Genomic DNA, 25,614 nt, shown 5'->3' on the forward strand with positions numbered 1-25,614 from the left:
CATCCCAGCTACCAAGGGCAGCATGTTGTGATGTCTTTCCCTTGGTTACCATCAAGGTAGAATTGATGTATCAGCTACTCATATGTATCTGGCTAATTGCCTTTTCCTAATCTTTGCATTTTTTTTTTCTATCAGGATCTTTTTTTAAAAAATAGAGATGGGGTCTTGCTGTGTTGCCTAGGCCAGTCTTGAACTCCTGGCCTCTAGAGATCTTCCTGCCTCAGCCTCCCAAGTAGCTGGGGTTACAGGCATGTGCCAGTATGCCCAACTCCAGGATTTTTACCTTATTCGTAAGAGCTTTTTGTACTTATAGAATACTACGTGTCTGATGTGTTTTGAATGTTTTTCCCAGTCATAATTTGTGATACGTGCCACCTTATGGAAGTGTTGCATTTTTGTGTGGCAATGGTATCATGTTTTGAGACTAATTCTGCACCTCAACATGGCCACAACATTTACCTATATTTTCTTTCATTGCTTTCCTAATTGTGTTTTTTATTTAAAATCTTTGACCCATCTGGAATTTACTTTGATCTAAAAAGTAAGATGGAAATTCAGTTCTTTACTCTTACCTCCATCTCCAGAGAGCTAGCTGACTATATTAATAATATATGTTATATATTGATTAAAGCGCCTATTTTCCACTAATATGTTACCTACTAATTATTTATTATTTTAGAGTTGGAGTCTTGCTACATTGCTCAGGTTAGACTCAAAAACTCCTGGGCTCAAGTGATCTTCCTGCCTTGACTTCCCAAGTAGCTGTGACTATAGTCATTAGCCACCACACACTCATTCTTAATAAATTCTCATGTATGATCCATTCTCTTTCCGGGCTCTCAATTAAGTTTGTTTCTCTCTCTGTCTCTTCCAATGGTAAAATCATGCTACAAAAATTACTGTATGTTTAATATATATGTTTAATAATCTGTTGGGCAAATGCATCTGTTTTTTTTCCCTCAAGCCCCTTCAGGTTTTCTTGTGTGTTAAATATTTTTCTGTAAAAGTTAATAGCATTTGGCAAAACTCAAAGGTTAGTAAGTGGTGGTGGAAGGCATGCTGGAACATCAACCTGGCGTTTGAGGTCTTTGTCCAGAACTTTCCCCTTATGAACTCACAGCTTGCTTAAATGGGTTTGATAAACTGTGAAAGGATCGCCCTACCTGAAAGATAAATGGAGTAGCCTGAGTTTATTGGACCTGTATTTGAGAGTGGTTGGACAAAGTACTGGCTTTAAAACTAATTCTCAATCAAGCACAACTTATAATCCATGTCTCATGGAAGCATTGCTCCCACCAGTAATCTCTTGGCTTGAGAGACTGAAGAATCCTTGTAATAACTGGGTGTGGCAGCTCACACTTGTAGTCCCAGCTACACTGGAGGCTAAGATGGGAGGATCACCTGAGCCCAGAGGTTGGAAGTTGCAGTGAGCTATGGTGGTACCACTACACTCCAGCCTTGGCGACACAGCAAGACCCTATCTCAAAAAACAAACAAACAAACAAAAAGAATCCTCTTTATCATTTGTGAGCTCTTTTTACCCACATGGCTTCTCCTCCTTACTTCACAACCTCTTCCTGTCTGTCTTCTTATAGATTGGAGCTAAACACGGTGTTATTTACTTGATCACAAAGTATGGCTATCTTCATCTGTACGACCTAGAGTCTGGCGTGTGCATCTATATGAACCGTATTAGTGCTGACGCAATATTTGTCACTGCTCCACACAAACCGACCTCTGGAATTATTGGTGTCAACAAAAAGGGACAGGTGTGTAACTCTGACATTTCATTTTCCACCTTTTCCATTCATTAGGGACTGGCGTTTAAACTTTCCCCCTTCTCTAGGAAAGCGGCTGGGTGTAGCTATTATTAGTTGCTGTTATTAAACTTAAACCCGTGTCTCCTTCTCCTTCATATTGGCACTTCCTCTCTTCAGACAGCACCATTCCTTACACAGGATTGATTCCAGGAGGAGAGCAGCTCCTTCCTGTGTATGGAACAGCAGTTCTCATGCACATCATCTTCATACCATGCACACCCTAATTGGGGAGGGTTGAAAAAGCAGATACTATGGTATTTAAGTTACTTTTCCCAACCATAGTTGAAAAAGATAGTTAAAAGAAGAAACTCTTGGCTGGGCACAGTAGTTTATGCCTGTAATCTCAACTGCATGGGAGATCAAGGCAGGAGGATGGCTTGAGGCTGCAGTGAGCTATGATCACACCATTGCACTCCAGCCTGGGTGACAGAGTGAGAGCCTGTCTCGGGGAAAAAAAAAATCAGGAACAATGGCTGATGCCTATAATCCCAGCACTTTGGGAGGCTGAGGCAGGAGGATTGCTTGAGGCTAGGAGTTTGAATCCAGCCTGGGTGACAGAGCGAGACCCTATAATTGTAGAGATAGGGTCTCGCTCTGTAACCCATATTTGTAGAGATAGGGTCTCGCTCTGTCGCCCAGGCTGGAATGCAGTGGAGTGATCTTGGCTCACTGCAAGCTCCGCCTCCCGAATTCACGCCATTCTCCTGCCTCAGCGTCCCGAATAGCTGGGACTACAGAAAAATATTTTTTAAAAAAGAAAGAAAAGAAACTCTGTGCTTTAAAAATAAAAACTTTAAGAAGAAAAATTGTCAGTTCCTTCCACATAGGCCATTTTGCTGTAGTGCAGAACGCATCACTGGGGTGCTTATCTGTGTGACTTTAACAACTACATAGCCTCCTGTGCTGTTCTGTTTTGTTACCATTCGGCTTTCGGCTGCTTTGCATCCTTTCACTATGAGGGCCACCATCACAGGTGTGCTCAACCTGAGAATGTGGCTACCCTCTAGCATCGGGAGGGAACATGGCCGAGGGATGGTAGAAGGGAACATGGCCAAGGGATGGTAGAGGGAACATGACCGAGGGATGGTAGAGGGAAAATGGCAGAGGGATGGTAGAGAGGACATGACCGAGGGATGGTAGAGGGGAACGTGGCCGAGGGATGGTAGAGGGGAACATGGCCGAGGGATGGTAGAGGAAACATGGCAGAGGGATGGTAGAGGGAACATGGCTGAGGGATGGTAGAGCACTCTTCTAGGCCGGGCTGCTCTCACTTGTTGGGTCCTTACAGGTGCTGTCAGTTTGTGTCGAGGAAGATAATATTGTGAATTATGCAACCAACGTGCTTCAGAATCCAGACCTTGGTCTGCGTTTGGCCATTCGTAGTAACCTGGCTGGGGCAGAGAAGTTGTTTGCAAGAAAATTCAGTACTCTCTTTGCACAGGGCAGCTATGCTGAAGCCGCCAAAGTTGCAGCGTCTGCACCAAAGGTGATAAACCTTGAATACTGTTCAAGTGTTCTGGATGTTAAGAACCAACCTTGAGAGGAAAATAAGTCATAAAAGCATTTCACTACTGGTATTGCAGTCTATTAGTGTTATATTAGGAGTTTTTAGTTTAAAATTTTTGCACCAATGGCTTAACAGTAAGGGAAGTAAACAAAAAACACGCTTTTGCTGCATCAGCACTTCGTCCTATCTCCCACTTTGTGTGCATACATACCTCTCACCCAACGGCTTAGGTACAGTTTCACATTTTCGCAACTTAGAATTTTCCACTCTTGCTGCCTGGTTGTCAAATATGCAACTGCACAATACACCAAGTGGTTGTTCCCTGTTTTATTTAGCAGTAGTCCTGCTCTGGACTTCCTCCACTCTTTCAGAATATAGCATTTCTGCATAAAGCTTTTTCTTTAGTTTATTTCATTTGGATAAATTGTTCAGAGACCGGATCTGCTCCTGAGTAAAGACTTTCAAGTTGCTGGTCCTTGAAAGAATTTTTCTTGTCTTTCAAGGGGTGGTTATGAACAAACCATTTCTAGCCTTCATCTGTGAATGTGAGTATTTTGAATTAGAATATAACGATAGCAGAACTTCACTACTACAAGACTGATTGAGAGGCTGAATTCTCACTGCAGCATGCTGGGGGAGAAGTAAGACCCTAAGTATGAAGCCACCTGGAGGACCTAGATTCCCCCATACTTATGGTTCTTATTGAAGATAGAAGCAGTTGCCTTGGTAGAGGACATTTTGTCCATGACAGAGCAGTGTGGAATTTCCACTGGCAGATTTTTGTTTTTACATAGAAGCAAGTTGAGTGAAGGGATCCCCTGTGATTACAACACAGTGACTTATTTTTCCATTTATTACTAGGGAATCCTGCGTACCAGAGAGACGGTCCAGAAATTCCAGAGTATACCCGCTCAGCCTGGCCAGGCTTCTCCATTGCTGCAGTACTTTGGAATCCTGCTCGACCAGGGTCAGCTCAATAAACTTGAATCCCTAGAACTTTGCCATCTGGTTCTTCAGCAGGGGCGTAAGCAACTCCTAGAGAAGTGGCTGAAAGAAGATAAGGTAGAAACACTTGTGAGATGGTAGCTCCCGCATAGCTTGGTTCAGGCTCCCTGCCCACATCCTAACTTTGCCTTGTCCCTTGGCATACCACAGCTGGAGTGCTCAGAGGAGCTCGGAGACTTGGTCAAAACCGCTGACCCCATGCTCGCTCTGAGTGTGTACCTTCGGGCAAACGTGCCAAGCAAAGTGATCCAGTGTTTTGCAGAAACAGGCCAATTCCAAAAAATTGTGCTCTATGCCAAAAAGGTAACGTGTGTTGAACCATCTGCATCTCACATGTGGTTGAGTGGTTGCTGATTTTAAAGTTTATAAAATACCCTTCTTTATAAGTCCTCTGGTGTGAGAGTTGGCAGTGTTGCTATTAGGATCTTTATTCATAATGATCATATTGCATTCTCTTCAGTTTTTTATTATCCTTAGTTTTCCAGTCCTTCCATCTTCTTTTTATTTGGGAGCTTTATCTTGTTTTTTCTCTCCCTCTCTTCCTTCTGTATGTTAATTTGATATTTTGGCAGACTTCCAGATCTTGTCCCTGTGTGCTCACAGGCAGGCTGTGTTTGCACACAGATCAGGGAACTTATTTGTGGTCTGGGCTGCTTGTGTAGTTAATTATGCCTTCCATGGACATGAAATCAATTTGTTTAATTGGATATTGTGTTTGGCAGAAGGTGGTACCTACAAATGACAATGTTGCTGCTCATTTCTTTGTTAACATGAGTTTAAAACAAAGGATGAATAACTTCCTTTTCTAATGCCCAGGGTTTTTCATTGATTTTCCTGATTGGTGCTCCCTTGCTTCTAGGTTGGGTACACCCCAGACTGGATCTTTCTGCTGAGGGGTGTAATGAAGATCAGTCCAGAACAGGGCCTGCAGTTTTCTCAAATGCTAGTGCAGGATGAGGAGCCACTGGCTGACATTAACCAGGTGAGCGTAGGCAGTTTTGGACAACTTTTTGTGGCTTTTTAGAGCCATCTAGAAGATTCCTTTATTAATTTCCTGTTAACTTGTCTTAGTGCTTTTTCTTCATCTGCTATTAATCTTCCAGTTTTAAAAAATCTAGTGTACTTGGGGAGTTTGTCTTCTAGTCTTTACTATGTGAGTACTCATTGCTTCCTTTGTTTTGAAGTACTTTAGAGAATGTTTGCGTGGGTTTGTGTCTTTGGGTGGTGATGGTGTAGGGTGTGAGGATGTCATTTAGGGTCCAGCCCTCCATCCCTCTCCCCACCCCAGTTACCACATCATTGTCTCTCCCTGACCATTGGCCTGAGCACCAGGAGCTAGTGCTGTTGCATCCCCCAGATGTTCATCCTGTGGATGTCTAACTGACCTGGATCTACGTGAGCATCAGCCTATTTTTTAGTGTAACCTACTTAGAATTTAGATGTAAACACATGACAAGTCACTTTCAGTCAATTGGTACAAGGAGCTCTGATGATATACAGATGTGTAACAAAGCTTGAAGCAAGGCATCAGAGCCAACAACTGTTTAGAAATAATAAGTGCAGTTATATGTGTTTATATGTCTGGGAATTTGCAGATATTTTGGAGAACATAGAATAAGAGATTTGAGACACATTTACTTAGCTTTCAATAGGAAAGAAATTTCCAGTTCACATCTTGTTTATAGTTCATATTTTAAAGTTGTTTAAAATATAAACTTCTCATACTTTATGAGAAGTTCCACAATTAGTAAGTTCTTTTTTATTTTCCTGTAAAGCTGTCCTTCAAAAACAATTACTAAATTTATTCCTATATTTCACATCTTAGTGAGGCATATTAATTATTTAAATTAACATCAATTTAGCTTTAATAATTGTCTAAGTAAATGTTTGCATTTTCCCAGTTGTGCCTCAATAATATAATGATATATATGGGTTAGATATCAAGTATCAGCTGCTTTGTTAGTCAAGATTCTGCAGAGACAGAATCAATAGCGTAGCTCTAGCTATATGAGAGGGAGCCTGAGCAACATAGTGAGACCCCATCTCTACCAAAAAATTTTTAAAAATTAGCCAGGCGTGGTGGTGCACACCTGTGGTCCCAGCTACTCAGGAGGCCGAGATGGGAGGATCACTTGAGCCCTGAAGGCTGAGGCTGCAGTGAGTGGTGACCTTGTCACTGCTTCAGCCTAGGCAATAGAGTGAGACCCCATCTCAGATATGTGAGAGGGAGAATTGGCTCGTGATTATGGAGACTGAGAAGTCCTGTGATAGACTGTCTGCAAGCTAGAGGAGACGTTGGATTCCGGTAGCGTGGCTCAATCTAAGTTTGAAAGTCTCAGAACCAGGGAAGCTGATGGCGTAACTCTCAGTCTGAGGCCAATGGCCTGAGAACCCTGGGGGGCCTTTGGGGTAAGTCCTGGAGTCCAAAGGCTGGGGAGCCTGGAGTTCTGATGTCCAGAGGTAGGAGGGGGAGAAAGTCCCAGCTCCAGGAGAAAGAAGAAATCTATTCTTTACTTTTTTGTGCCCCCAGCTGATTGGATGGTGCTCCCTGACATTGAGAGTGGATCATTCCTACTTGGTCCCCCAACTCACATGCCAGTCTCCTCTGGGAACGCCCTCACAAACACACCCAGAAGGAATGCTTTACCTGGTCTCTATGTGTTCCTTAATCCAGTCAAGCTGACACCTAAAGCTAAGCATCACAGCTGCCTCTAGGGTGTGATTAAGTAATGTATGATTACTGCTTGGATCACTTGAGAGGATTCTGGGGCTTCATATGTTATAAAACTCACTCCCTTTCATATACTTTGGTAAAATACCTCACTGGTAGGTATGATGTAGGTGATATGATTTCACAAGATTATCAATAAATTAATGGTCATAAATTACGTGAATTGTGTTGTTGTTGTTGTTGTTGAGATGAGGTCTCTGTGTTACCCAGAGTAGTCTTAACTCCTGGGCTCAAGGAATGCATGCATCCACCTCAGCCTCCTGAGTAGCTGGGACTATAGGCACACGCCACCACACCTGGCTCTGTGTGAATTGTGATGACATAAGAAAATGCAAAGGGGCCAGGAGCAGTGGCTCACGCCTGTAGTCTCAGCACTTTGGGAGGCCGAGGCGGGCGGATCGCCTGAGGTCAGGAGTTCGAGACCAGCCTGACCAACATGGTGAAACCCTGTCTCTACTAAAAATACAAAAATTAGCTGGGTGTGGTGACGGGTGCCTGTAATCTCAACCACTTGGGAGGCTGAGGCAGGAGAATCGCTTGAACCCAGGAGGTGGAGGACGGAGGTTGGAGTGAGCTGAGATTGTGCCTTTGCACTCCAGCCTGGGTGACAGAGTGAGACTCTATCTCAAAAAAAAACAAAAAACAAAAAAACCCAAAAAAACGAAGGAACTAATTGTTGAATTTCTAGATGAGATAATGAGATAATATTTCAGGAACTATTTCAATATGAAAATGAAACACTGTGAATGAAAACACACTGAGTGAAAATGTGGCTTGGATGTGTTTCAGATTGTGGACATTTTCATGGAAAACAGTTTAATTCAGCAGTGTACTTCCTTCTTATTGGATGCCTTGAAGAATAATCGCCCAGCTGAGGGACTCCTCCAGACATGGCTGTTGGAGATGAACCTTGTTCATGCACCCCAGGTCAGTGACATTGTAGGCTAACACCGAGATGCAGAGCACCTGTGGCACCCCTCTGTGGGTTTGCAGACTTGAGCACAGTGGCTTTGGACTGGGCTGGGCTTGTGCCAGATGTTTATCTTGTACTTCTCAGTGAACATTCTCCATGACTCCCCTTAAAAGGATTTTCCAGAAATCATGGTACAGGACTTTCATGGAAACAGTTATAATTGGGGCATCATTTCTTTCTTTCTTGTTTTTCATTGTGGTAAAATATACATAACCAAATTTACCATTTTAACAACTTTTAAGTATCTGATACAGTGGCATTAAGAACATTCACAATACTATGCAACCATTACCACTATATGGTTCCCGAACTTTTTATTATCCCAGAGTAACTATGTAACTGTCAAGCAATGACTCCTCATTTCCCAGCCCCTGACAACTGCCATTCTAATCTGTCTCTATTAATTTGCCTTTTCAAGATATTTCATATACATGGAACCACAAAATATTTGTCCTTTTACCTGGCTTTTTTCACTTGGCATATTATTTTTAAGGTTCATCCACGTTGTAGCATGTGTTAGAAGCACCTTCATTTTAAAAACTGAGTAATTCAGCACTTTGGGAGGCCGAGACGGGTGGATCACGAGGTCAGGAGATCGAGACCATCCTGGCTAACACGGTGAGACCCCGTCTCTACTAAAAAATACAAAAAACTAGCCGGGCGACGTGGCGGGCGCCTGTAGTCCCAGCTGCTCGGGAGGCTGAGGCAGGAGAATGGCGTGAACCCGGGAGGCGGAGCTTGCAGTGAGCTGAGATCCGGCCACTGCACTCCAGCCTGGGCGACAGAGCGAGACTCCGCCTCAAAAAAACAAAAAAAAAAAAAAAAAAAAAAAAAACTGAGTAATTGTCCACCGTGTGTATATATGACATGTGTTTATCCATTCATCCGTTGATGAACATTTGGGTTGCTTCTACCTTTAGGCTATTGTGAATAATGCTGCTGTTCACATGGGTATACAAAGATTTCTTTGAGACCCTGCTTTAATTCTTTGGAGCATATACCTAGAAGTGGATTTGCTGGATCATATTGTACAGTAATTCTATGCTTACCTTTTTGAGGAACCACCATACTGTATTCCAGGAGGCTGCACCATTTTATATTCTTCCCAGTAGTGCTCAGCAGTTCCAACTTCTGAATATCCTTGCCAACACATTTTCCCTGTCTAAAATAATAATAATAGTAATCATCTTAATGGGTGCGCAGTGGTATTGTGGTGAGGCATCATTTGTTGGCCTGAAACTTGTGGGAGGCAGGTATAATCGAATCACATGTCTATGCTATTTTGGGTTAAATTTAGATATATATACAAGAAAGAGATTTAGAGGAGTTTATATCAAGCTATTCACGGTACTAAGTGGATAAGATTGTACAAGTTCACTTTGTTCTTTACTTCTCTCTTCTGGCCGGGTGCGGTGGCTCACGCCTGTAATCCCAGCACTTTGGGAGGCCGAGGCGGGCGGATCACAAGGTCAGGAGATCGAGACCATCTTGGCTAACACAGTGAAACCCCATCTCTGCTAAAAATACAAAAAATTAGCCGGGCGCCGTGGCAGGCGCCTGTAGTCCCAGCTACTCGGGAGGCTGAGACAGGAGAATGGCGTGAACCCGGGAGGCGGAGCTTGCAGTGAGCCGAGATCGCGCCACTGCACTCCAGCCTGGGTGATGAGCAAGACTCCATCTTAAAAAAAAAAAAAAAAACTTCTCTCTTCTGATTTGTTTTTTCTTTAATAATCACTTATTGTTTTTATAATTATGAAACAACATATTAAGTATATTGTTCTGTTACCTCAATTTATTCAAATCCACAGGTTAGCTGCTAAGAAGTGGGTCATATTCCAACTATAGGAAATAAAAGTGCTGTTAATTTGCTGCTTGGGGTCTTTTGGACTCTCATGACTTTGTGAGTGTATGTAATAGTTTTTGGTGAATGAGATTTGAAACACACCAAGCGCCACTCAGAAACTTGGCAGACACCCAAAGGAATGCCCAGACCCTAAGAGGTGCAGGACAAGCAAGTAGTTGGGTGAGGTGCCAGCAGGCTCTGGTTTAGTGCCCCAGGATGCTGGCAGTCTTCTCTGGGCAGTGGGACTGCATGATGGTTTCTAAGTTCTCTAAAATACACTGTTGCTATGATGAGAAAATGTTTAAAAACAAGAAGTAAAGATAAACCTGAAGGAAACAAAGGATAGGAGACTCAGGTAAGTGCCAGGTGTTCTAAAGCCCTACTCTTAGTACTTGGTTTGGATCGTCAACTCTATGGGGAACCAGAAGTGCGCATCACTCTGAAGTGGTCTGGTGTGTGACAGGGGCTGTGGTCACTCAGTTTGGCTATACCTGGTTGGTGATGCAGATCCTTGAAGGAATAAGAAAGAGTGTGCTGGGTGGCAGGGAAGGCACCCAGGAGCGTAGCTAGTCAAGACCAGCATTAGATACTGAGGGAGCACCCATTCAGCCATGCTGCAAGGCTACTGTGTTGACCTATCCAGTCTTAGCCCAAAAAGTACTTACTTAAAGAGAATATTTAGTGGCTGGGTGCAGTGGCTCGCGCCTGTAACCCCAGCATTTTTGAAGGCCAAGGTGAACAGAGCCCAGGAGTTTGAGACCAGCATGGACAACATGGCCAAACCCCATCTCTACAAAAAAATACAAAAATTAGTCAGGTGGGCCAGGCATGGTGGCTCACACCTGTAATCCAAGCACTTTGGGAGGCCAAGGCAGGAGGATCACGTGGTCAAGAGATCGAGGCCAGCCTGGCCAGCATGGTGAAACCCTGTCTTTACTAAAAATACAAAAATTAGCTGGGCATGGTGGCACGTGCCTGCAGTCACAGCTACTCGGGAGGCTGAGGCAGGAGAATGGGGTGAACCCAGGAGGTAGAGGTTGCAGTGAGCTGGGTGGGATCGTGCCACTGCACTCCAGCCTGGCAACAGAATGAGACTCCGTCTCAAAAAAAAAAAAAAAAAAAAAAGTAGCCAGCTGTGGCAGCATGCGCCAGTAATCCCAGCTGCTTGGGAGGCTGAAGTGGGAGGATTGCTTGAGCCTGGGAGGTCAAGGCTGCAGTGAGCCGAGATTGCACCACTGCACTCCATTCAGCCTGGGCAACAGAGTGAGACCCTGTCTCAAAAAAAAAAATATATATATATATATATTTTATGCCTCATAAAAATTGTTTTCAGAAGTGTTCATTGTTTTTTAAATGCAATCCCCAATTCCTAAGTCTGTATTCAGCCTAGTAGAGCAGTCTAGTAAGCACAGATCGGATTTGTTATGTTCATGTCTCCTTCTGGCCATTGCTAGTCTAAGGCTTGAGCTCATTCAAGGAGAATCGGTAGACTAGAGCCCTCACGTTGATCTTGCCATAGAAACCCTATAAGAATGTGATTGCTGGCTGGGCGCTGTGGCTCACGGCTATAATCTCAGCACTTTAGGAGGCCAAGGTGGGCAGATCATTTGAGGTCCAGAGTTCAAGACCAGCCTGGCCAACGTGTTGAAGCTCCGTCTCTACTAAAAATACAAAAATTAGCCAGGCATGATGGTGCGCATCTATAATCCCAGCTACTTGGGAGGCTGAGACATGATAATCGCTTGAACCCGGGAGATGGAGGTTGCAGTGAGCCAAGATTCTGCCACTGTACTCCAGCCTAAATGATGGATTGAGACTCTGTCTCAAAAAAAAAAAAAAAGAAAAAAAAAAATGTGATTACTTAAAAGCTGCAACAGTGACTTGGACTCATCCCAGTAATAGGGCTTTATGGAGCCTCAGCGTTTCTCATAGGCCCAACTCTGTGGCCACATGGGGTAGGCCCAGCTCTACAATATGGGAGGATGGAGCCTTGTGCAAAGGGCCTAAGATGACTTGAAGGACAGCTGGGGATCTTGGGACCCACAAGCACTGCTGCCACCAGAGTTGTGGGTGTGGACAGGGGCCTGTGAGTTCGGGTTGCCAGGCTATACCCTACCCTGGGGCAAGGCTGAGCAGCTGGTCTTAAAAAGTTATTGCCATTGATCAGGCTTTCCCACCAAACTCCCTGTTTCATAGGTTGCAGATGCCATCCTTGGAAATAAGATGTTTACTCATTACGACCGGGCCCACATCGCCCAGCTCTGTGAGAAGGCAGGCCTCCTGCAGCAAGCACTGGAGCACTACACCGACCTCTATGACATCAAGAGGGCTGTGGTCCACACTCACTTCCTCAATCCCGAGGTATTGTATACCCCTGGGGCACTCCTATTATGGCTGTTGTCTATGCCATTAATGTCACATGCTCCCCAATGTTCACCTGTTGATGATTGTGGAACCATGGCCTGAGCCTGTCACTACCCTAATCTACCATACTTTACTACCAAAAGCAGTTCTGGTTCAGCACACGCACAACGTTTATCTGCTCAGCAGCATGTCTGGGCCCTGTAGTACCTTTCTTTCTGATGTCCACCTTTGACTTAGTCTAATAGCAGGAATACTGGTCACCTTTTAACACTGACAACCTAACAGGGCTGTCTGAAACCATTAGCAAAGCTGAACTAGCTATTGTGTTCCAACTTATGGAATAAGTTTTAGCATCGTCTGTGGAATATTGCAGGTGAACAGTTTAGATCAGTGTCTTTTCCCAGCTTTACTCCTTGCTCCTACTTTTTCCCATGATGGATAGTTGCTTTTCAATCCCTTTATATGGAAATTCTCTCTATTTTTGACACTCAGGGGAACAGGAGAATGACCTAGTTATTTTCCAAGTGTTAGCAATCTTTATAGTGGTGCATCGTTGTGGACAGACTCTTCCTTGTTCCCAGTGGCTTGTCAATTTCTTCGGCTCCTTGTCGGTGGAGGATTCTGTGGAGTGTCTGCGTGCGATGCTGTCTGCTAACATCAGACAGAACCTTCAGCTGTGTGTTCAGGTGGCCTCTAAGTACCATGAGCAGCTGGGCACGCAGGCCCTGGTGGAGCTCTTTGAATCCTTCAAGAGTTATGAAGGTAAACCGTGCAGCCTTTCGCCGACCCCGCCACGTTGTTTCCTTTCTCAGGTGTTGCGGTCTACCTGCCCGAGTTAAAACGGCCTTCCTGCAAAGCCAGGCAGGATGCAGCACTCGCTGCCTTGGGTGCTCAGTCGGTGGCAGAATGCAGCTGCCATCTCATGTGCACCCTCAGCTTCAGTGTCCTTTTTGGTATTTCCAAAGGAAGAAATCAGGTTGGTTGGTGATGGAGTGGAGAAACTTATGGAGCCCGGTGTGTCTGTGCAGCACAGTCTGGCAAGAATTCATCTAAAAGCCTGTGTCGTGGGTACCGTGAAAGGGCCTGATGTCTGGTCTTCACAGCCCCAGGAGGGAGGCTCTTTGGGCCTCTCCTAAGTGAGAGCCCACGATAGAGGGTGCATTGCTTTGTGGTGTCTGCTAACCCAGTTGATTGCAGGGGCTGACGAGGCAACTTGGTTGTCTTCCTTTCCCGTTTTTGGACATCATCCCAAAAGAGTGTTCTAGGGCAATGGGGGTGGAAGTAGCTTCGTTAGGGACAGGTAGGGGCTGTCTGGCCCACCCAGGATAGAGACTAAGCATTTGTCTAGGCATCAAGCCACTGCCACGTGTCCGGTGATGTTGGGGCATCGGTGGAGGGTGGGACAGGACCCTGCCCTCAGGGAACTGGCCTTCTCTTCAGAAGACACCACTGTAGGAAAGACCATGGCAGACGATTGAGTGGAGCTGGGCTGGGAGAGAGAGTAGAGTAGGTTGGCGGGGAACCATCGGCCTAGGGGCTGCCCATTCCCTTCCTAGCATCAAAGTCTCACAGTTACAGTGAAAGACCTCGACGGGGAGGGGCCTTCTCGGATGTATCCTATCTTGTTGTTACTGTCCAGAGTTGCAGGCCTCCTCCTGGAGGCTGTCGCTTATTTCTCTCTCCCTTGGCATCAGTCCCACAGCCCTCTCAGATTACCTCAGTGGGAATTACTCTTGACGACGACTATCTAGGTATACCTGGGCCCCCAAAAGGAATTTCACATGTACCAAATATCTAGTATTTTACATCAAAACATGCCAGGTATGCCTGCCAAATTTGATGGAAATCTGACTAGCTATTTTTGGGAGCTGCCAAAACAGACAGATGGCATATTGATTATGAGTTCTGAGTGGGCTGTGGGGTCCCTGGAGAGTGGAGCAGGGTCATCGAGGGAAGGTGGGCAGCAGCTATGGAGGAGACAGGTGGGTGTTGCAAGGACAAAAATGAAACGGTCTGTCTTCATAGGCCTCTTCTACTTCCTGGGCTCAATCGTGAACTTCAGCCAAGACCCAGATGTGCATCTGAAATACATTCAGGCTGCCTGTAAGACAGGGCAGATCAAGGAGGTGGAGAGGATATGCCGAGAGAGCAGCTGCTACAACCCAGAGCATGTGAAGAACTTCCTGAAGGTGTGTTCTAGCACTGCCTCCTTGTGTTCCAGCAGCTGACCTTGCTGATGGCAGGCGGGGCAGACCATCCGCAGGACATCCCAGGAGGCAGGAAGCTGGATCTGTCTTGCCAGGGACCCCTTAGTCCCAGGGATAGAGCTCCGCCTTATGGCTTAAAGTTCTAGAGGAACCCTTCTATCGTTTTAAGAACATGGAACGCAGCTTGAGGCTGCGCTCTAAGTATCTGGCACGTGAGTGGAGGGAGTTAGTTTATTGCTGCATTGTAATTCATCAACATCCCATTAGTGCCATTGTCAATTAGGCAGGCAAAGCTGCAGAAACAAGTAGACCACTCAGCACTAGTGTCATAAAGAACAGGAAGCCTACTTCCTTATGTGGCAGTCCTGGGTGGGCTGGAGGTCAGTGGGATGGCTTTCCTTCCCACTGTCCTTCAAGGACCAGGCTCATGGCTGCTTTGCGGTGTTCAGCACCTCACCTGGATGTCGTCTTCCCAGTCAGCTAGAAGATGGGAAGAGCACAGAGGAACCAGCATGGGTGGTTTTTATGGGCGAGGCCTGCAAGTGGCAGATGAGACTTGGATTCACGTCCCCTTGGAGGAAATGAGGTCATGTGGCCACACTTAAAACTTCAAGGGAAACCAGGAAATGTGATCTAGGCATGGGACCACACAAGGGGGAGGCATGATTGTGGTGACCTGTGGCTGTCCTACCCAAGTGCCATCATCATCTGGGAATGGTGCCCAGGTGTGTTTCCATGGCCTGTGGCTGCATGTCTGAAAAGGCAGCCTTTACTGCAGGTGTGCTGTTCTTGAGAATGACCTGGTTTCTGTTGGATTTGCTGCTTGTCTTAAAAGATACTTTTGTCCAGATTTGGAATGTTAATGCCACATTTAACGGTCTTTAACCAAATACAATTATCTTTCACTTATTTCCAAAGCAAACACCATACCACAAAATGACAGCCTATCTAGAGCAGTCTTATTCTGAGTCTCCTACATGTCACTCTGCTGCAGAGACAATGCTGTCCCATATGGGCAATGAGTCCGAGGTCTGGCTGTCTGGTTTCTCCACTCCCTGACTTGTTATGTGCATTCTAATCCTCAGGAGGCCAAGCTCACAGACCAGCTTCCCCTCATCGTCGTGTGCGATCGTTTTGGCTTTGTCCATGACCTTGTCCTGTATTTATACCACAACAACCTGCAGAGGTACATTGAGATCTACGTGCAGAAGGTACTGCTGGCTCCCTGGAGTGACACCTGGCTGCCTCTGGGCCCCAGTCAGTGACAATAGTCTTCGCCTCAGAGGCTGCCTCTAACATCTGGCTTTTCAGACACTATCATTTTGAAGGGTGGTGGGTTAGTGTGCTCAGACTGCCAGAGTAGAAGAACACAGTCCAGGTGACTGAAACAACACACATTTATTTCTCACAGTTTTGGAGGCTGGAAGTCCACGATCAATGTGCTGGCAGGGCTGGTTTCTGGTGAAGGCCGTCTTCCAGGCTTGCAGACGGCCTCCTGGCTGTGCCCCCACAGGGCCTTTCCTCTGTGCATATACATTCCTGGTGTCTCTTCCTCTTCTTAGAAGGACACCAGTCCCATTGCATTAGGGCCCCACCCCTGGCATTGATTACCTCCTTAAACACCCTCTTTCCAAATAGAGTCCCACTAGGAGTTAGGACATCAGCAAGTGAATTTTGGTGGGGGACAGCGCAGTGCTAAACAGGAGCCCTTTCAGGGTTTTGCCCAGACTGTCCAAGTTGTAGGAGGCTTCTAACAATAACTTGTGTCTGCAACACTGAAGTTACTTCACCTTGACTACCGTAGGTCAACCCTTGCCGGACCCCAGCTGTGGTTGGAGGGCTGCTTGATGTGGATTGTTCTGAGGAAGTGATTAAACATTTAATCATGGCAGTGAGAGGACAGTTCTCTACTGACGAGTTGGTGGCTGAAGTAGAAAAAAGAAATAGGTAAGGTGTCCTTACTTGGTGTTTTGTCTTACCCCTGGATTCTAGTGTCTGTTGTTGTTTCTGTCTAATTCTCCAGGACTGTCTCTGTAGCTGATCATTCATGTGTATATCTTAGATGTAGCAGTGAGTTACTTGCTATTGGTACTGTGAATACCTTGGGGGAAAACCTAACAGTAGAAATCAGTTTGGAATCAGGTCCATCTTCGTCCCTAGAGCAACCTGAAGTTAATGTACTCCAAGATTTTTTGTTTCAGGAAACATCTGTCAGAGCCCTGGAGTTGCCCTCAAGATTTCCAGTGGTAGCCTTGAGACTTTACGGTGCCTTCCTTCTTTCAAAGGCTCAAGCTGCTGCTTCCCTGGCTGGAGTCCCGGATTCAGGAAGGCTGCGAGGAGCCTGCCACTCACAATGCACTGGCTAAAATCTACATCGACAGCAACAGCAGCCCCGAGTGCTTCCTGAGAGAGAATGCCTACTATGACAGCAGCGTGGTGGGCCGCTACTGTGAGAAGCGAGACCCCCATCTGGCCTGTGTCGCCTATGAGCGGGGGCAGTGTGACCTTGAGCTCATCCAGGTGGGTAGCAGATGTGCTGAGCTGCCCATGCAACCCTGGCCTCCCAGGGAAGCTTTCAAAGGTGTGCCCGTGGGGAGCTGATTAGGGCTTTCTGAGCACCTGGAGATGGCAGGTCATGAGATTATTTCCTTGTGATTCTCGCAGCTTTTGGGAACTTGCTCATGTGATTTGTATGCATTGTACCTGTAGACCAAGCGGCCATGAACCTGACTTATCATCCCTCTGCTTATGGTCCTTACTGTTGCCTGGTAATTTGAGGGCAGAATTGAACTCCTTGGCCTGACTCGTGAGCTCCTCTGTGGACTGCCACCTTCCCCCAACTCCCCAACTTGATCAACCACCCATCTTGCCACCCCACCTGGAGGGGCCTGCAATTCCCTGGGTGCCTCATGTCCCGACTGCCCTTGTACTTCATGCCCCCTTTTTGGGATAACCCTCTACACAAGCCTTTCCCCATCACCTGACTGGTGAGCTCTTGCTGGCCCCACCTTGAGACATCTGCCCAGCTCTTTTGCCTACATCTGCCCAGGCTTGGATCCACATATAATTACATGTTTAGGTTGAATTGTATGAACTGTTCCTACCTAACCATTTGATCTAAAAATCCAGACATGAACAGAGCACCTATGAGGTTGGTACCGCACCAGCCTACTCGGGCTTTTCCCATGATACACAGGCAGCTTGCGCTGCATCCGCAGACACCTTTGCATGCCACTCAGCCTTTGTGCCTGGCATCTGGCACTCAACAGATCCAATCCTCACCAGGATTTAGCAAGTGCTGCAAACGCTGGCACATTCCAGTGGACTGATGGTGTTTTGGAGATCTGTTATAACATTCCATAAAGGGTCTCCAAATCTGCCAGTGAAAGCACAGTTTGCAGTTTTTAGGTCTTAAAACATTGCAGTGTTTGTGCTGTTTTATACCAGTTCTAGGCTGTTCTGATAACATTTTACAGATGGTTTAGAGCTAGCTACATATGAGTACTTAAATTTAACTAAATTAAAAATTACCAGTTTAGTTCCTGTCATGCACCACATTTCAAGTGCTCAGTAGCCTCCCGTGGCTAGTGGCTGTATCAGACAGAATGGGAGACAGAGCATGTCCCTGAATGCAAGAGGTCCTATTGGCCAGAGATGTGGCACATCCCCAGGAGTTGTAAACTTGGAAAGGGCATTTTGAGGTAGTTTGAGTCCATTGTTAACCCTGTAGGATGCTGCTCATCCCGTGTCAAAGCACAGCGCCTTGCCTGGGCCCTGACTGTTCACCAAACTGGTATCAGGCACACAGGGAACAAATTGGGGTGTGTCCTCCCAAGCAGCTTCCATTGGTTGGCTGCTGTGTTACACACATGAGTATGCTCATTTCAGGTGTGCAATGAGAATTCTCTGTTCAAAAGCGAGGCCCGCTACCTGGTACGCAGAAAGGATCCAGAGCTCTGGGCTCACGTCCTTGAGGAGACCAACCCATCCAGGAGACAGCTAATTGACCAGGTGAGGCACAGAGATGGGTATGTCTATGCACCTGCATTTTGCCGTCTAATCATCTTTGTGGCTCAAGTGACTGGTTTCATTTTTCATTCAAAACATCTTGACCGAGTGCAGTCGCTCATGCCTGTAATCCCAGCACTTTGGGAGGCCGAGGCAGGTGGATTCCTTAAGGTCTCAGGAGTTCAAGACCAGCCTGGCCAACAAGGTGAAACCCTGTCTCTACTAAAAATACAAAAATTAGCTAGGCGTGGTGGCACACGCCTGTAATCCCAGTTACTGGGGAGGCTGAGGCAGGAGAATCGCTTGAATCCAGGAGGTGGAAGTTGCAGTGAGCCGACATCATACCACTGCACTCCAGCCTGGGCGACAGAGAGAGACTCCGTCTCAAAAAAATAAATAAATAGGCCAGGCATGGTGGCTTACGCCTGTAATCCTAGCACTTTGGGAGGCCTAGGCAGGTGGATCACTTGTCGTCAGGAGTTCAACACCAGCCTGGTCAACATAGTGAAACCCCATCTCTACTAAAAATACAAAAGCACACTGTGTGGTGCATGCCTGTAATCCCAGTTACTCAGGAGGCTGAGGCAGGAGAATCGCTTGAACCCAGGAGGTGGAGGTTGCAGGAAGCCGAGATCGCACGCCACTGCACTCCAGCCTAGGCAACTGGGTGAGACTTCATCTCAAAAAATAAATAAATAAATACATAAATACATAAATAAATAAAACATCTTAGCCCTTATGAACCTTCTCCCCTGCAGAAATAGCTTGCCTAAAATTAGCTTGATTCCCCAGGTGAGCTGACTTGGAATTGTTTACTGGCTGAGGACATAGAGTTGGCCCTTGGATCCAAAGCAGGGATATGCAGCCCAGGAAGAGAGTACCTGGTGGCATGCCTGCATGCTGGGCCCAGCTCAGCCCCTGTGGACAGAGGTGAAGTAGCTTTCAAGGTTGCCTCAGCTGACTTTCCTGTGTTGAAGAACTCTTTATGCCCCTGTGACTATCCAGCACCTCCTGGGAGACGGGGCAGAGTGCTGGGGCCAGGGGTCATTATTGGGTGTGGCCTGGCAGGTGGGAGTCTGCCTTGGCCTCTGGGAGGACTTCCCCCAGCCCTGTGGAAGAGCCTCCCCTCCAGTCACAGCCTCACAGACACTCACAGATAGTGCCTCTGCTGCCCTCAGCACTGTCCCTAGGTGCTGGGCATACTGTTTAGGGGTGGGACAAGACCAGTGTTGGAACAAAACCCTCATCCAACAAGTGGCTTCAGCCCTGAGAATAAGACCAGTTAAAACTCCCACCTTTGTCGTACACATTGCCAACCTGCTGGACCGGCGCTTTCGAAAGTCTTGAGGGCTGGATTTGATCTTTATCTCTACTGAATTTTATCCTCTCATTTTCTGTCCACTGTTTCTCAAGCCTGTGCTCTACTTTTTTAAATAAATTTTTCATTTTGAAATACTTTGAGATTTATGGAAGGTCATGTTTTGAATCTCTGTTTCAACTTTGAACTTACCCATCCAAATCTAATAAAAATACTAAACAACACAATATGCTACTAGGGATTTACATCCAAGTTCCTAGACATCAGACTTTTCTCCAGGTGTAGTCCAGCCACCTGGTACAGCTTGAAGGTGACTTCATGTTGGCACTGGGGAAGGGCAACTTTAACATTGCACCATACCAGAGCCAGCGGAGGCCTCTTGTCTTCCTGTTTCTAGGTGGAGCTGCTGGTCTTTCGTTATCTCTGCTGTAATTGAATATCTGTAGCCACCTCCCGGTGGGAAATTCAACTGCAATGCTCCTCTAATCCAGAGCACATAATAACAGAGGGAGGCTGCTTTTAGTGTCTGGAGTGGAACCTCATTATGAAATGTTTACTGAGAGCAGTGTCCTGAGGCAACCTTAGGTGGGACATCCTGTATTGACTCAAACAGATGGTAGAAATTTATTTTTGCCCTTAAAACAACCTGTCTGTATTTACTTAAGTTGCTCCAAGGTTTTCTTTCTTTCTTTTTTTTTTTTTTTTTTTATGAGATGGAGTTTTGCTCTTGTTACCCAGGCTGGAGTGCAATGGCACGATCTTGGCTTATTGCAACCTCCGCCTCCCAGGTTCAAGCGATTCTCCTGCCTCGGCCTCCTGAGTAGCTGGGATTACAGGCACCTGCCACCATGCCCGGCTAATTTTTGTATTTTTAGTAGAGATGAGGTTTAACTGTCGTCCAGGCTGGTCTCAGACTCTTGACCTCAGGTGATCTGCCTGCCTCGGTCTCCCAAAGTGCTGGAATTATAGACGTGAGCCACCACACCTGGCCTCCAAGTTTTTTAAGAACTGACAGATGTCACTCTAGAAAGTGTACCTTCTCCTTTGGATGGACTTGTGCTGTGTCCTGGTGCCCCTTTCCCTCAGGCATACCCTTTTGGTTCCTCAGCTGCTGGGAGAGCTCCTGTTCTCAAACTCTTCAGCCTCCTTGTTGTGGATATTACAAACTCCACAGAGGTAGAACTTTTGCGTCTTATGGTACCATTGAGTTCACGAAGACCACCAGAAAGGTGGACTGGACTGACCTTGACCCTAGGTTCCTTTAAGTCCCCTCAAGATTGCTAGGTGACAGTTCATGGTCAGAGGGCTGTGTTAGCCATGAAAGACCTTCCAGAGCTGTCTCTTCCCTCTCATTGATACACGGCTGTTGACCACCCCTGAGGAGAACCAGAAACTTGGCAAAAATATTAGATCCTCGAGGTCACTGAAGGTGCCTGGTCCAAAGTGCAAAGAGAGCAGTGCTGGCATTCCAAACTGCTGTCACATGGAAAATGTACTCTTTGGAAAACTGACTTTCCACCCTATTTGTAGGTGTTTTTGTATGTGAGACACCTATAATTGGATGAAGGGTGGCACAGCCAGTCTTCTGTTGGTCTTTCCTTCAGATTGTGGTTCTGAGTGGCATCCAGTGTGAAGGCACCTGACTCCACAGCTCTGGCTATGGACTGTGCCACAGCAGTGGCAGTGCTCTTTGCTCGTAAGAGGCTGCTGGAAGCCCCTGCAGTGTCTTCAATAGAGAAATGGAGCCGTGTTTGCTATTAGTGGCTTTAAAAGGCAAATCTAAAAGGAGACATTCATTTCAAAATGCCTAGTGCACTGGTCATTGGAGCAGAGTAAGAGTCTGTAGTTCATTTGATATGAGAGAAAAGCTAATTGTCAAAATAGAGCAAACTGAGAATTTCCTGAAGTTGACTTTGAAAACCCTTCCTTTGTTACCTTAAGAAGTCTCCCATTTTCTCTGTCTGTTCCACACCATCTTGGAGGAGTCCTTCCCTTCTGTTTAGCTTCAAAGATTCAGTCTTGAATTGACTAATCAAGTTCTTTCCAATGCTTTTTAAAACCAGGTAGTACAGACAGCATTGTCAGAAACACGGGATCCTGAAGAGATTTCGGTCACTGTCAAAGCCTTTATGACAGCCGACCTGCCTAAGGAACTGATTGAACTGCTGGAGAAGATAGTTCTGGATAACTCTGTCTTCAGTGAGCACAGGTGAGGCTATGCCAGGGGTAGCTGTGGACACAGGCAGATTCAAACATCTGTTTGATACTTATCTTCTGTTACAATCTCGTACCACTTCAAACCATCCAGCCTGCCCACTGGCTGCTCCCCAGACATGCCAATCTTCCTACCACTTCCTCTTATTTCAGTGTAGCCCTTCCCTTATTAGCTCCTGCCTGTCTCAGAGCCCAGCCTCAGTTTCACATTTTCCAGGAGGCTGCACTCCTCTTACTGCTCTGGCCCACACTGTCCTTTAACACAATGCTCAGAGAAGGGAAGCTGGCATTTTATGAAGGTCTCATGTGGCCTAAGGATGTGTTGAACTCTTCAAATCATAGTGAACAAAGCTTGGAGAAAGGTGGCAGGAGAACCAGATCTGGGCATGTATCAGGGAAGACTTGCCAGAAGTATAATGTAGAAGCCAGATGAGCAGGAGCTGTGGCAGGGACAGCAGCACAGGCCGGCATCATAGATGTGGGAGTGCGTGCTTCCACATGGACTGGCACTGTAGAGGTGGGAGTGCATGCTTCTTTTGCTGCAGGCACCATAGAGGTAAGTGTGTGTGCTTCCGCATGGGCCAGCCACCTTGGGTTCCTCTCCACTTCAAAATTCACCATCAGAGATTCTGTGTCAGATTTTAATCTACTCACATCATAAGTGCAGCTCTAAAGATTTAATTATGAGATCTATTTTGTAGGCCAGAAAGGCTATCAAGGGCTGTAGTATTATAGAGAGGAATTTGTGTGTGTGTTTTTAAACTTGGAGATGCTATATGATAATGGTATATGGAATGTGAAATTATATTTTAATGGAATCATAAACCCTGACTAATGACAGGATGCCAGGATTAAGGTGCCTGAGGTGGGTAGGATATTCTGTTTTGCTGTCTGATCAACCTCCTTTGATAGTTGTTAGCTTGTGGGTACTTCCAGGCACTTACAGGTGGCTGTGGCTCTGCTGTCTTCTTAAACACTTGCTTCTCAAACATGCAGGTAACCTCAAGTTTGTGCTCTTCCTGTGATGATTTCACCAGACAGTTTTATGTGTAGGTAAAAATAGCCTTGGCTGGGCCTAGTGGCTCATGCCTGTAATCCCAGCACTTTGGGAGGCCAAGGCTGGTAGATCACTTGAGGTCAGGAGTTCGAGACCAGCCTGGCCAGCATGGGTGAAACCCTGTCTCTACTAAAAATAACAAAAATTTAGCCAGGCATGATGGCAGGTGCCTGTAATCCCAGCTACTCGGGAGGCTGAGGCAGGAGAATCGCTTGAGCCTGGGAGGTGGAGGTTGCAGTGAGCTGAGATGTTGCCACTACACTCCAGCCCGGGCGACAGAGCGAGACTCCGTCTCAGAAAAAAAAAAAAAAAAAGGCAAAATATATTATTTTTAGAGTATGTGCTTGGAAGAATATATTTATGACCTAATAAATTCTTAAACCAGTCACAGAAACCATAAACCTTTAGTGAAAAACCAGTAAGACTGTATTAAACTTAAGCATTTTATCATAAAGAAGATGGACAAATGAGAAGCTACAAATGGGGAGAAGATATTTGCAACACAACTAACAAAAAATTAGTAGGCAAAAGATGTAATAAAAGAAAAACACAAGCAACCCAATGAGAAACCAAGCAGAGTACTTAAACAGGCCCTCCGGTGAGAGGAAGGACAGCCTGTGAACCTACGGTAAGAATTCAGCCTCATCAGCCACCAAGGAGGCACAGAGTGAGGCCATGGTGCACCATCTGATGCTTTGTTACTGCTGCCAGAGCAGCAGGAACCCCACTCTCCTAATCAAAGCTGATGAGGATGTTGAGCAGCTGGGTCTCTTATGTGCCCCTGGTGGGAATGCGCATTACATTTGGAAAACAGTTTGGTGAAAAAAGATGCACACAGCCAGCAATTTCCTCTCTTCCTTATGAGCCCTAAAGGATCTCAGCTCATTTGTATGAGGAGATGTGTGCAGGGATACTCAAGGCAGCACCGTTTCCAATAGCAAAGCTCTAAGAGCGATCCAGATAACCATCAATAAGTAGGTTGGGCCGGGCGCGGTGGCTCAAGCCTGTAATCCCAGCACTTTGGGAGGCCGAGACGGGCGGATCACGAGGTCAGGAGATCGAGACCATCCTGGCTAACACGGTGAAACCCCGTCTCTACTAAAAAATACAAAAAAAAAAACTAGCCGGGCGAGGTGGCGGGCGCCTGTAGTCCCAGCTACTGGGGAGGCTGAGGCAGGAGAATGGTGTAAACCTGGGAGGCGGAGCTTGCAGTGAGCTGAGATCTGGCCACTGCACTCCAGCAGGGGAGACAGAGCGAGACTCCGTCTAAAAAAATAAATAAATAAATAAATAAATAAATAAATAAATAAATAAATAAGTAGGTTGTAGTACAGTTGTATAGTTGAATACCAGATAGCTCTAGAAATGAACACTGTACAGCTGCATGGATGACTCTTAGCACCTAACTTTAAAATTCTTTTTTATAAAAATCACCATACAGTAAAAATGACCTTCTGGAAGGGGATGGGGAATGCAGTGCTAGGAATTTTAACACATGTATAGATTTGTAGAATCACCACAGTCGGGGTACAAACAATTCCATCACCCTATAACATTCCCTTGTACTAGCTACCCGGTATAGTATACATTCCCCCAAACCTGGCTACCATCGGCCATACTAGTTTTGCATTTTCAAGAAGGTCTTGTAAATGGAATCATGTGGTATAGACTTTTGTGACAGGCTTCTTTCACCCAGTGTGATGATGCCTTTGAGATTCATCCAAGTTGGTGAGTGCATTAGCCTGACATTCTTTTTTATCACTGAATCTTACTCTGTTGTACGAATGTACCACAGTTTTATGTCTTCACCCATCAAAGTACGTTTGGGTAGTTTTCAGTTTGAGGTGATTATGAATATATGTGCTGTGAACATTTGTGTCCAGATTTGTGTTTAAACCTACCCAATCACATGGTATATGTACTGTTTAAGAAACTGCCTAACGTTTTCCAAAATGGCTGTGTCATTTTGCATTCCCACCAGCAATATGTGAGAGTTCCGGTCACTCTTCATCTTTACCAGCACTTGGTATATTGGTATTTTTATCTTAGCCAGTCTCATAAATGTATAGCAATATGCCATTGTGGTTTCAATTTGCATTGCCCTAATGGCTAATGATGATGAACAACTTTTTATGTGCTTAGTTACCATCCGTAGATCTTCTTTGGTGAAGCGTCTCTTGAAATCTGTTGCCTGTTTTTCAATTGGGTTGTTTGGTTTTTTTGTTGGGTTTTCAGAGTTCTTTGTATATTCTGGATACAAGTCCTTTTTTAGATATGTGATTTCCATATTTTTTCTCATTCTGTAGATTTTCTTTTATTTTCTTAATAGTGTCATTAACAGAACAAGAGTTATAATTTTGATAAAATCCAATTCATAAACTTTTCTTTTATAGATTGTGCTTTAGTGTTAAATCAAGAACTCTGTGAATACTCCTAGGTCACAGAGATTTTCTGTTATTCCTTCTGAAAGTTTCATATTTTTTCATTTTATGTTTAGATTCATTATCCAATAAAGTGTGAAGTTTAGGGTAAGATTCATCTTTTTGCATATGAATGTCCAGTTTATT

At 45.6% G+C, this 25,614-nt stretch overlaps 1 protein-coding gene across 10 annotated transcripts in view; it reads left to right on the forward strand.

Annotated features, from left to right (window-relative positions):
• CLTCL1 (clathrin heavy chain like 1) overlaps window positions 1–25,614 on the forward strand; it is a 104,981-nt gene that overhangs the window by 45,764 nt on the left and 33,603 nt on the right. For all 10 annotated transcript variants that reach the window (XR_004442327.1, XM_033232974.1, XM_033232976.1 and 7 more), the window contains 14 exons: window positions 1,596–1,769; window positions 3,109–3,306; window positions 4,189–4,389; window positions 4,483–4,635; window positions 5,192–5,314; window positions 7,853–7,990; window positions 12,076–12,240; window positions 12,825–13,005; window positions 14,269–14,432; window positions 15,536–15,661; window positions 16,255–16,397; window positions 16,736–16,970; window positions 18,339–18,461; window positions 21,840–21,985. Coding sequence is in view for 9 of the 10 variants with exons in the window: in XM_033232974.1 (XP_033088865.1) it covers window positions 1,596–1,769; window positions 3,109–3,306; window positions 4,189–4,389; window positions 4,483–4,635; window positions 5,192–5,314; window positions 7,853–7,990; window positions 12,076–12,240; window positions 12,825–13,005; window positions 14,269–14,432; window positions 15,536–15,661; window positions 16,255–16,397; window positions 16,736–16,970; window positions 18,339–18,461; window positions 21,840–21,985 (2,270 nt within the window). In the remaining variant the exon portion in view is untranslated. The remainder of the gene's footprint in view (window positions 1–1,595; window positions 1,770–3,108; window positions 3,307–4,188; window positions 4,390–4,482; window positions 4,636–5,191; window positions 5,315–7,852; window positions 7,991–12,075; window positions 12,241–12,824; window positions 13,006–14,268; window positions 14,433–15,535; window positions 15,662–16,254; window positions 16,398–16,735; window positions 16,971–18,338; window positions 18,462–21,839; window positions 21,986–25,614) is intronic.

The sequence above is a fragment of the Trachypithecus francoisi genome, unplaced genomic scaffold (assembly GCF_009764315.1).
Source record: "Trachypithecus francoisi isolate TF-2019V2 unplaced genomic scaffold, Tfra_2.0 Lachesis_group14, whole genome shotgun sequence".
NCBI classification, from domain to species: domain Eukaryota; kingdom Metazoa; phylum Chordata; class Mammalia; order Primates; family Cercopithecidae; genus Trachypithecus; species Trachypithecus francoisi.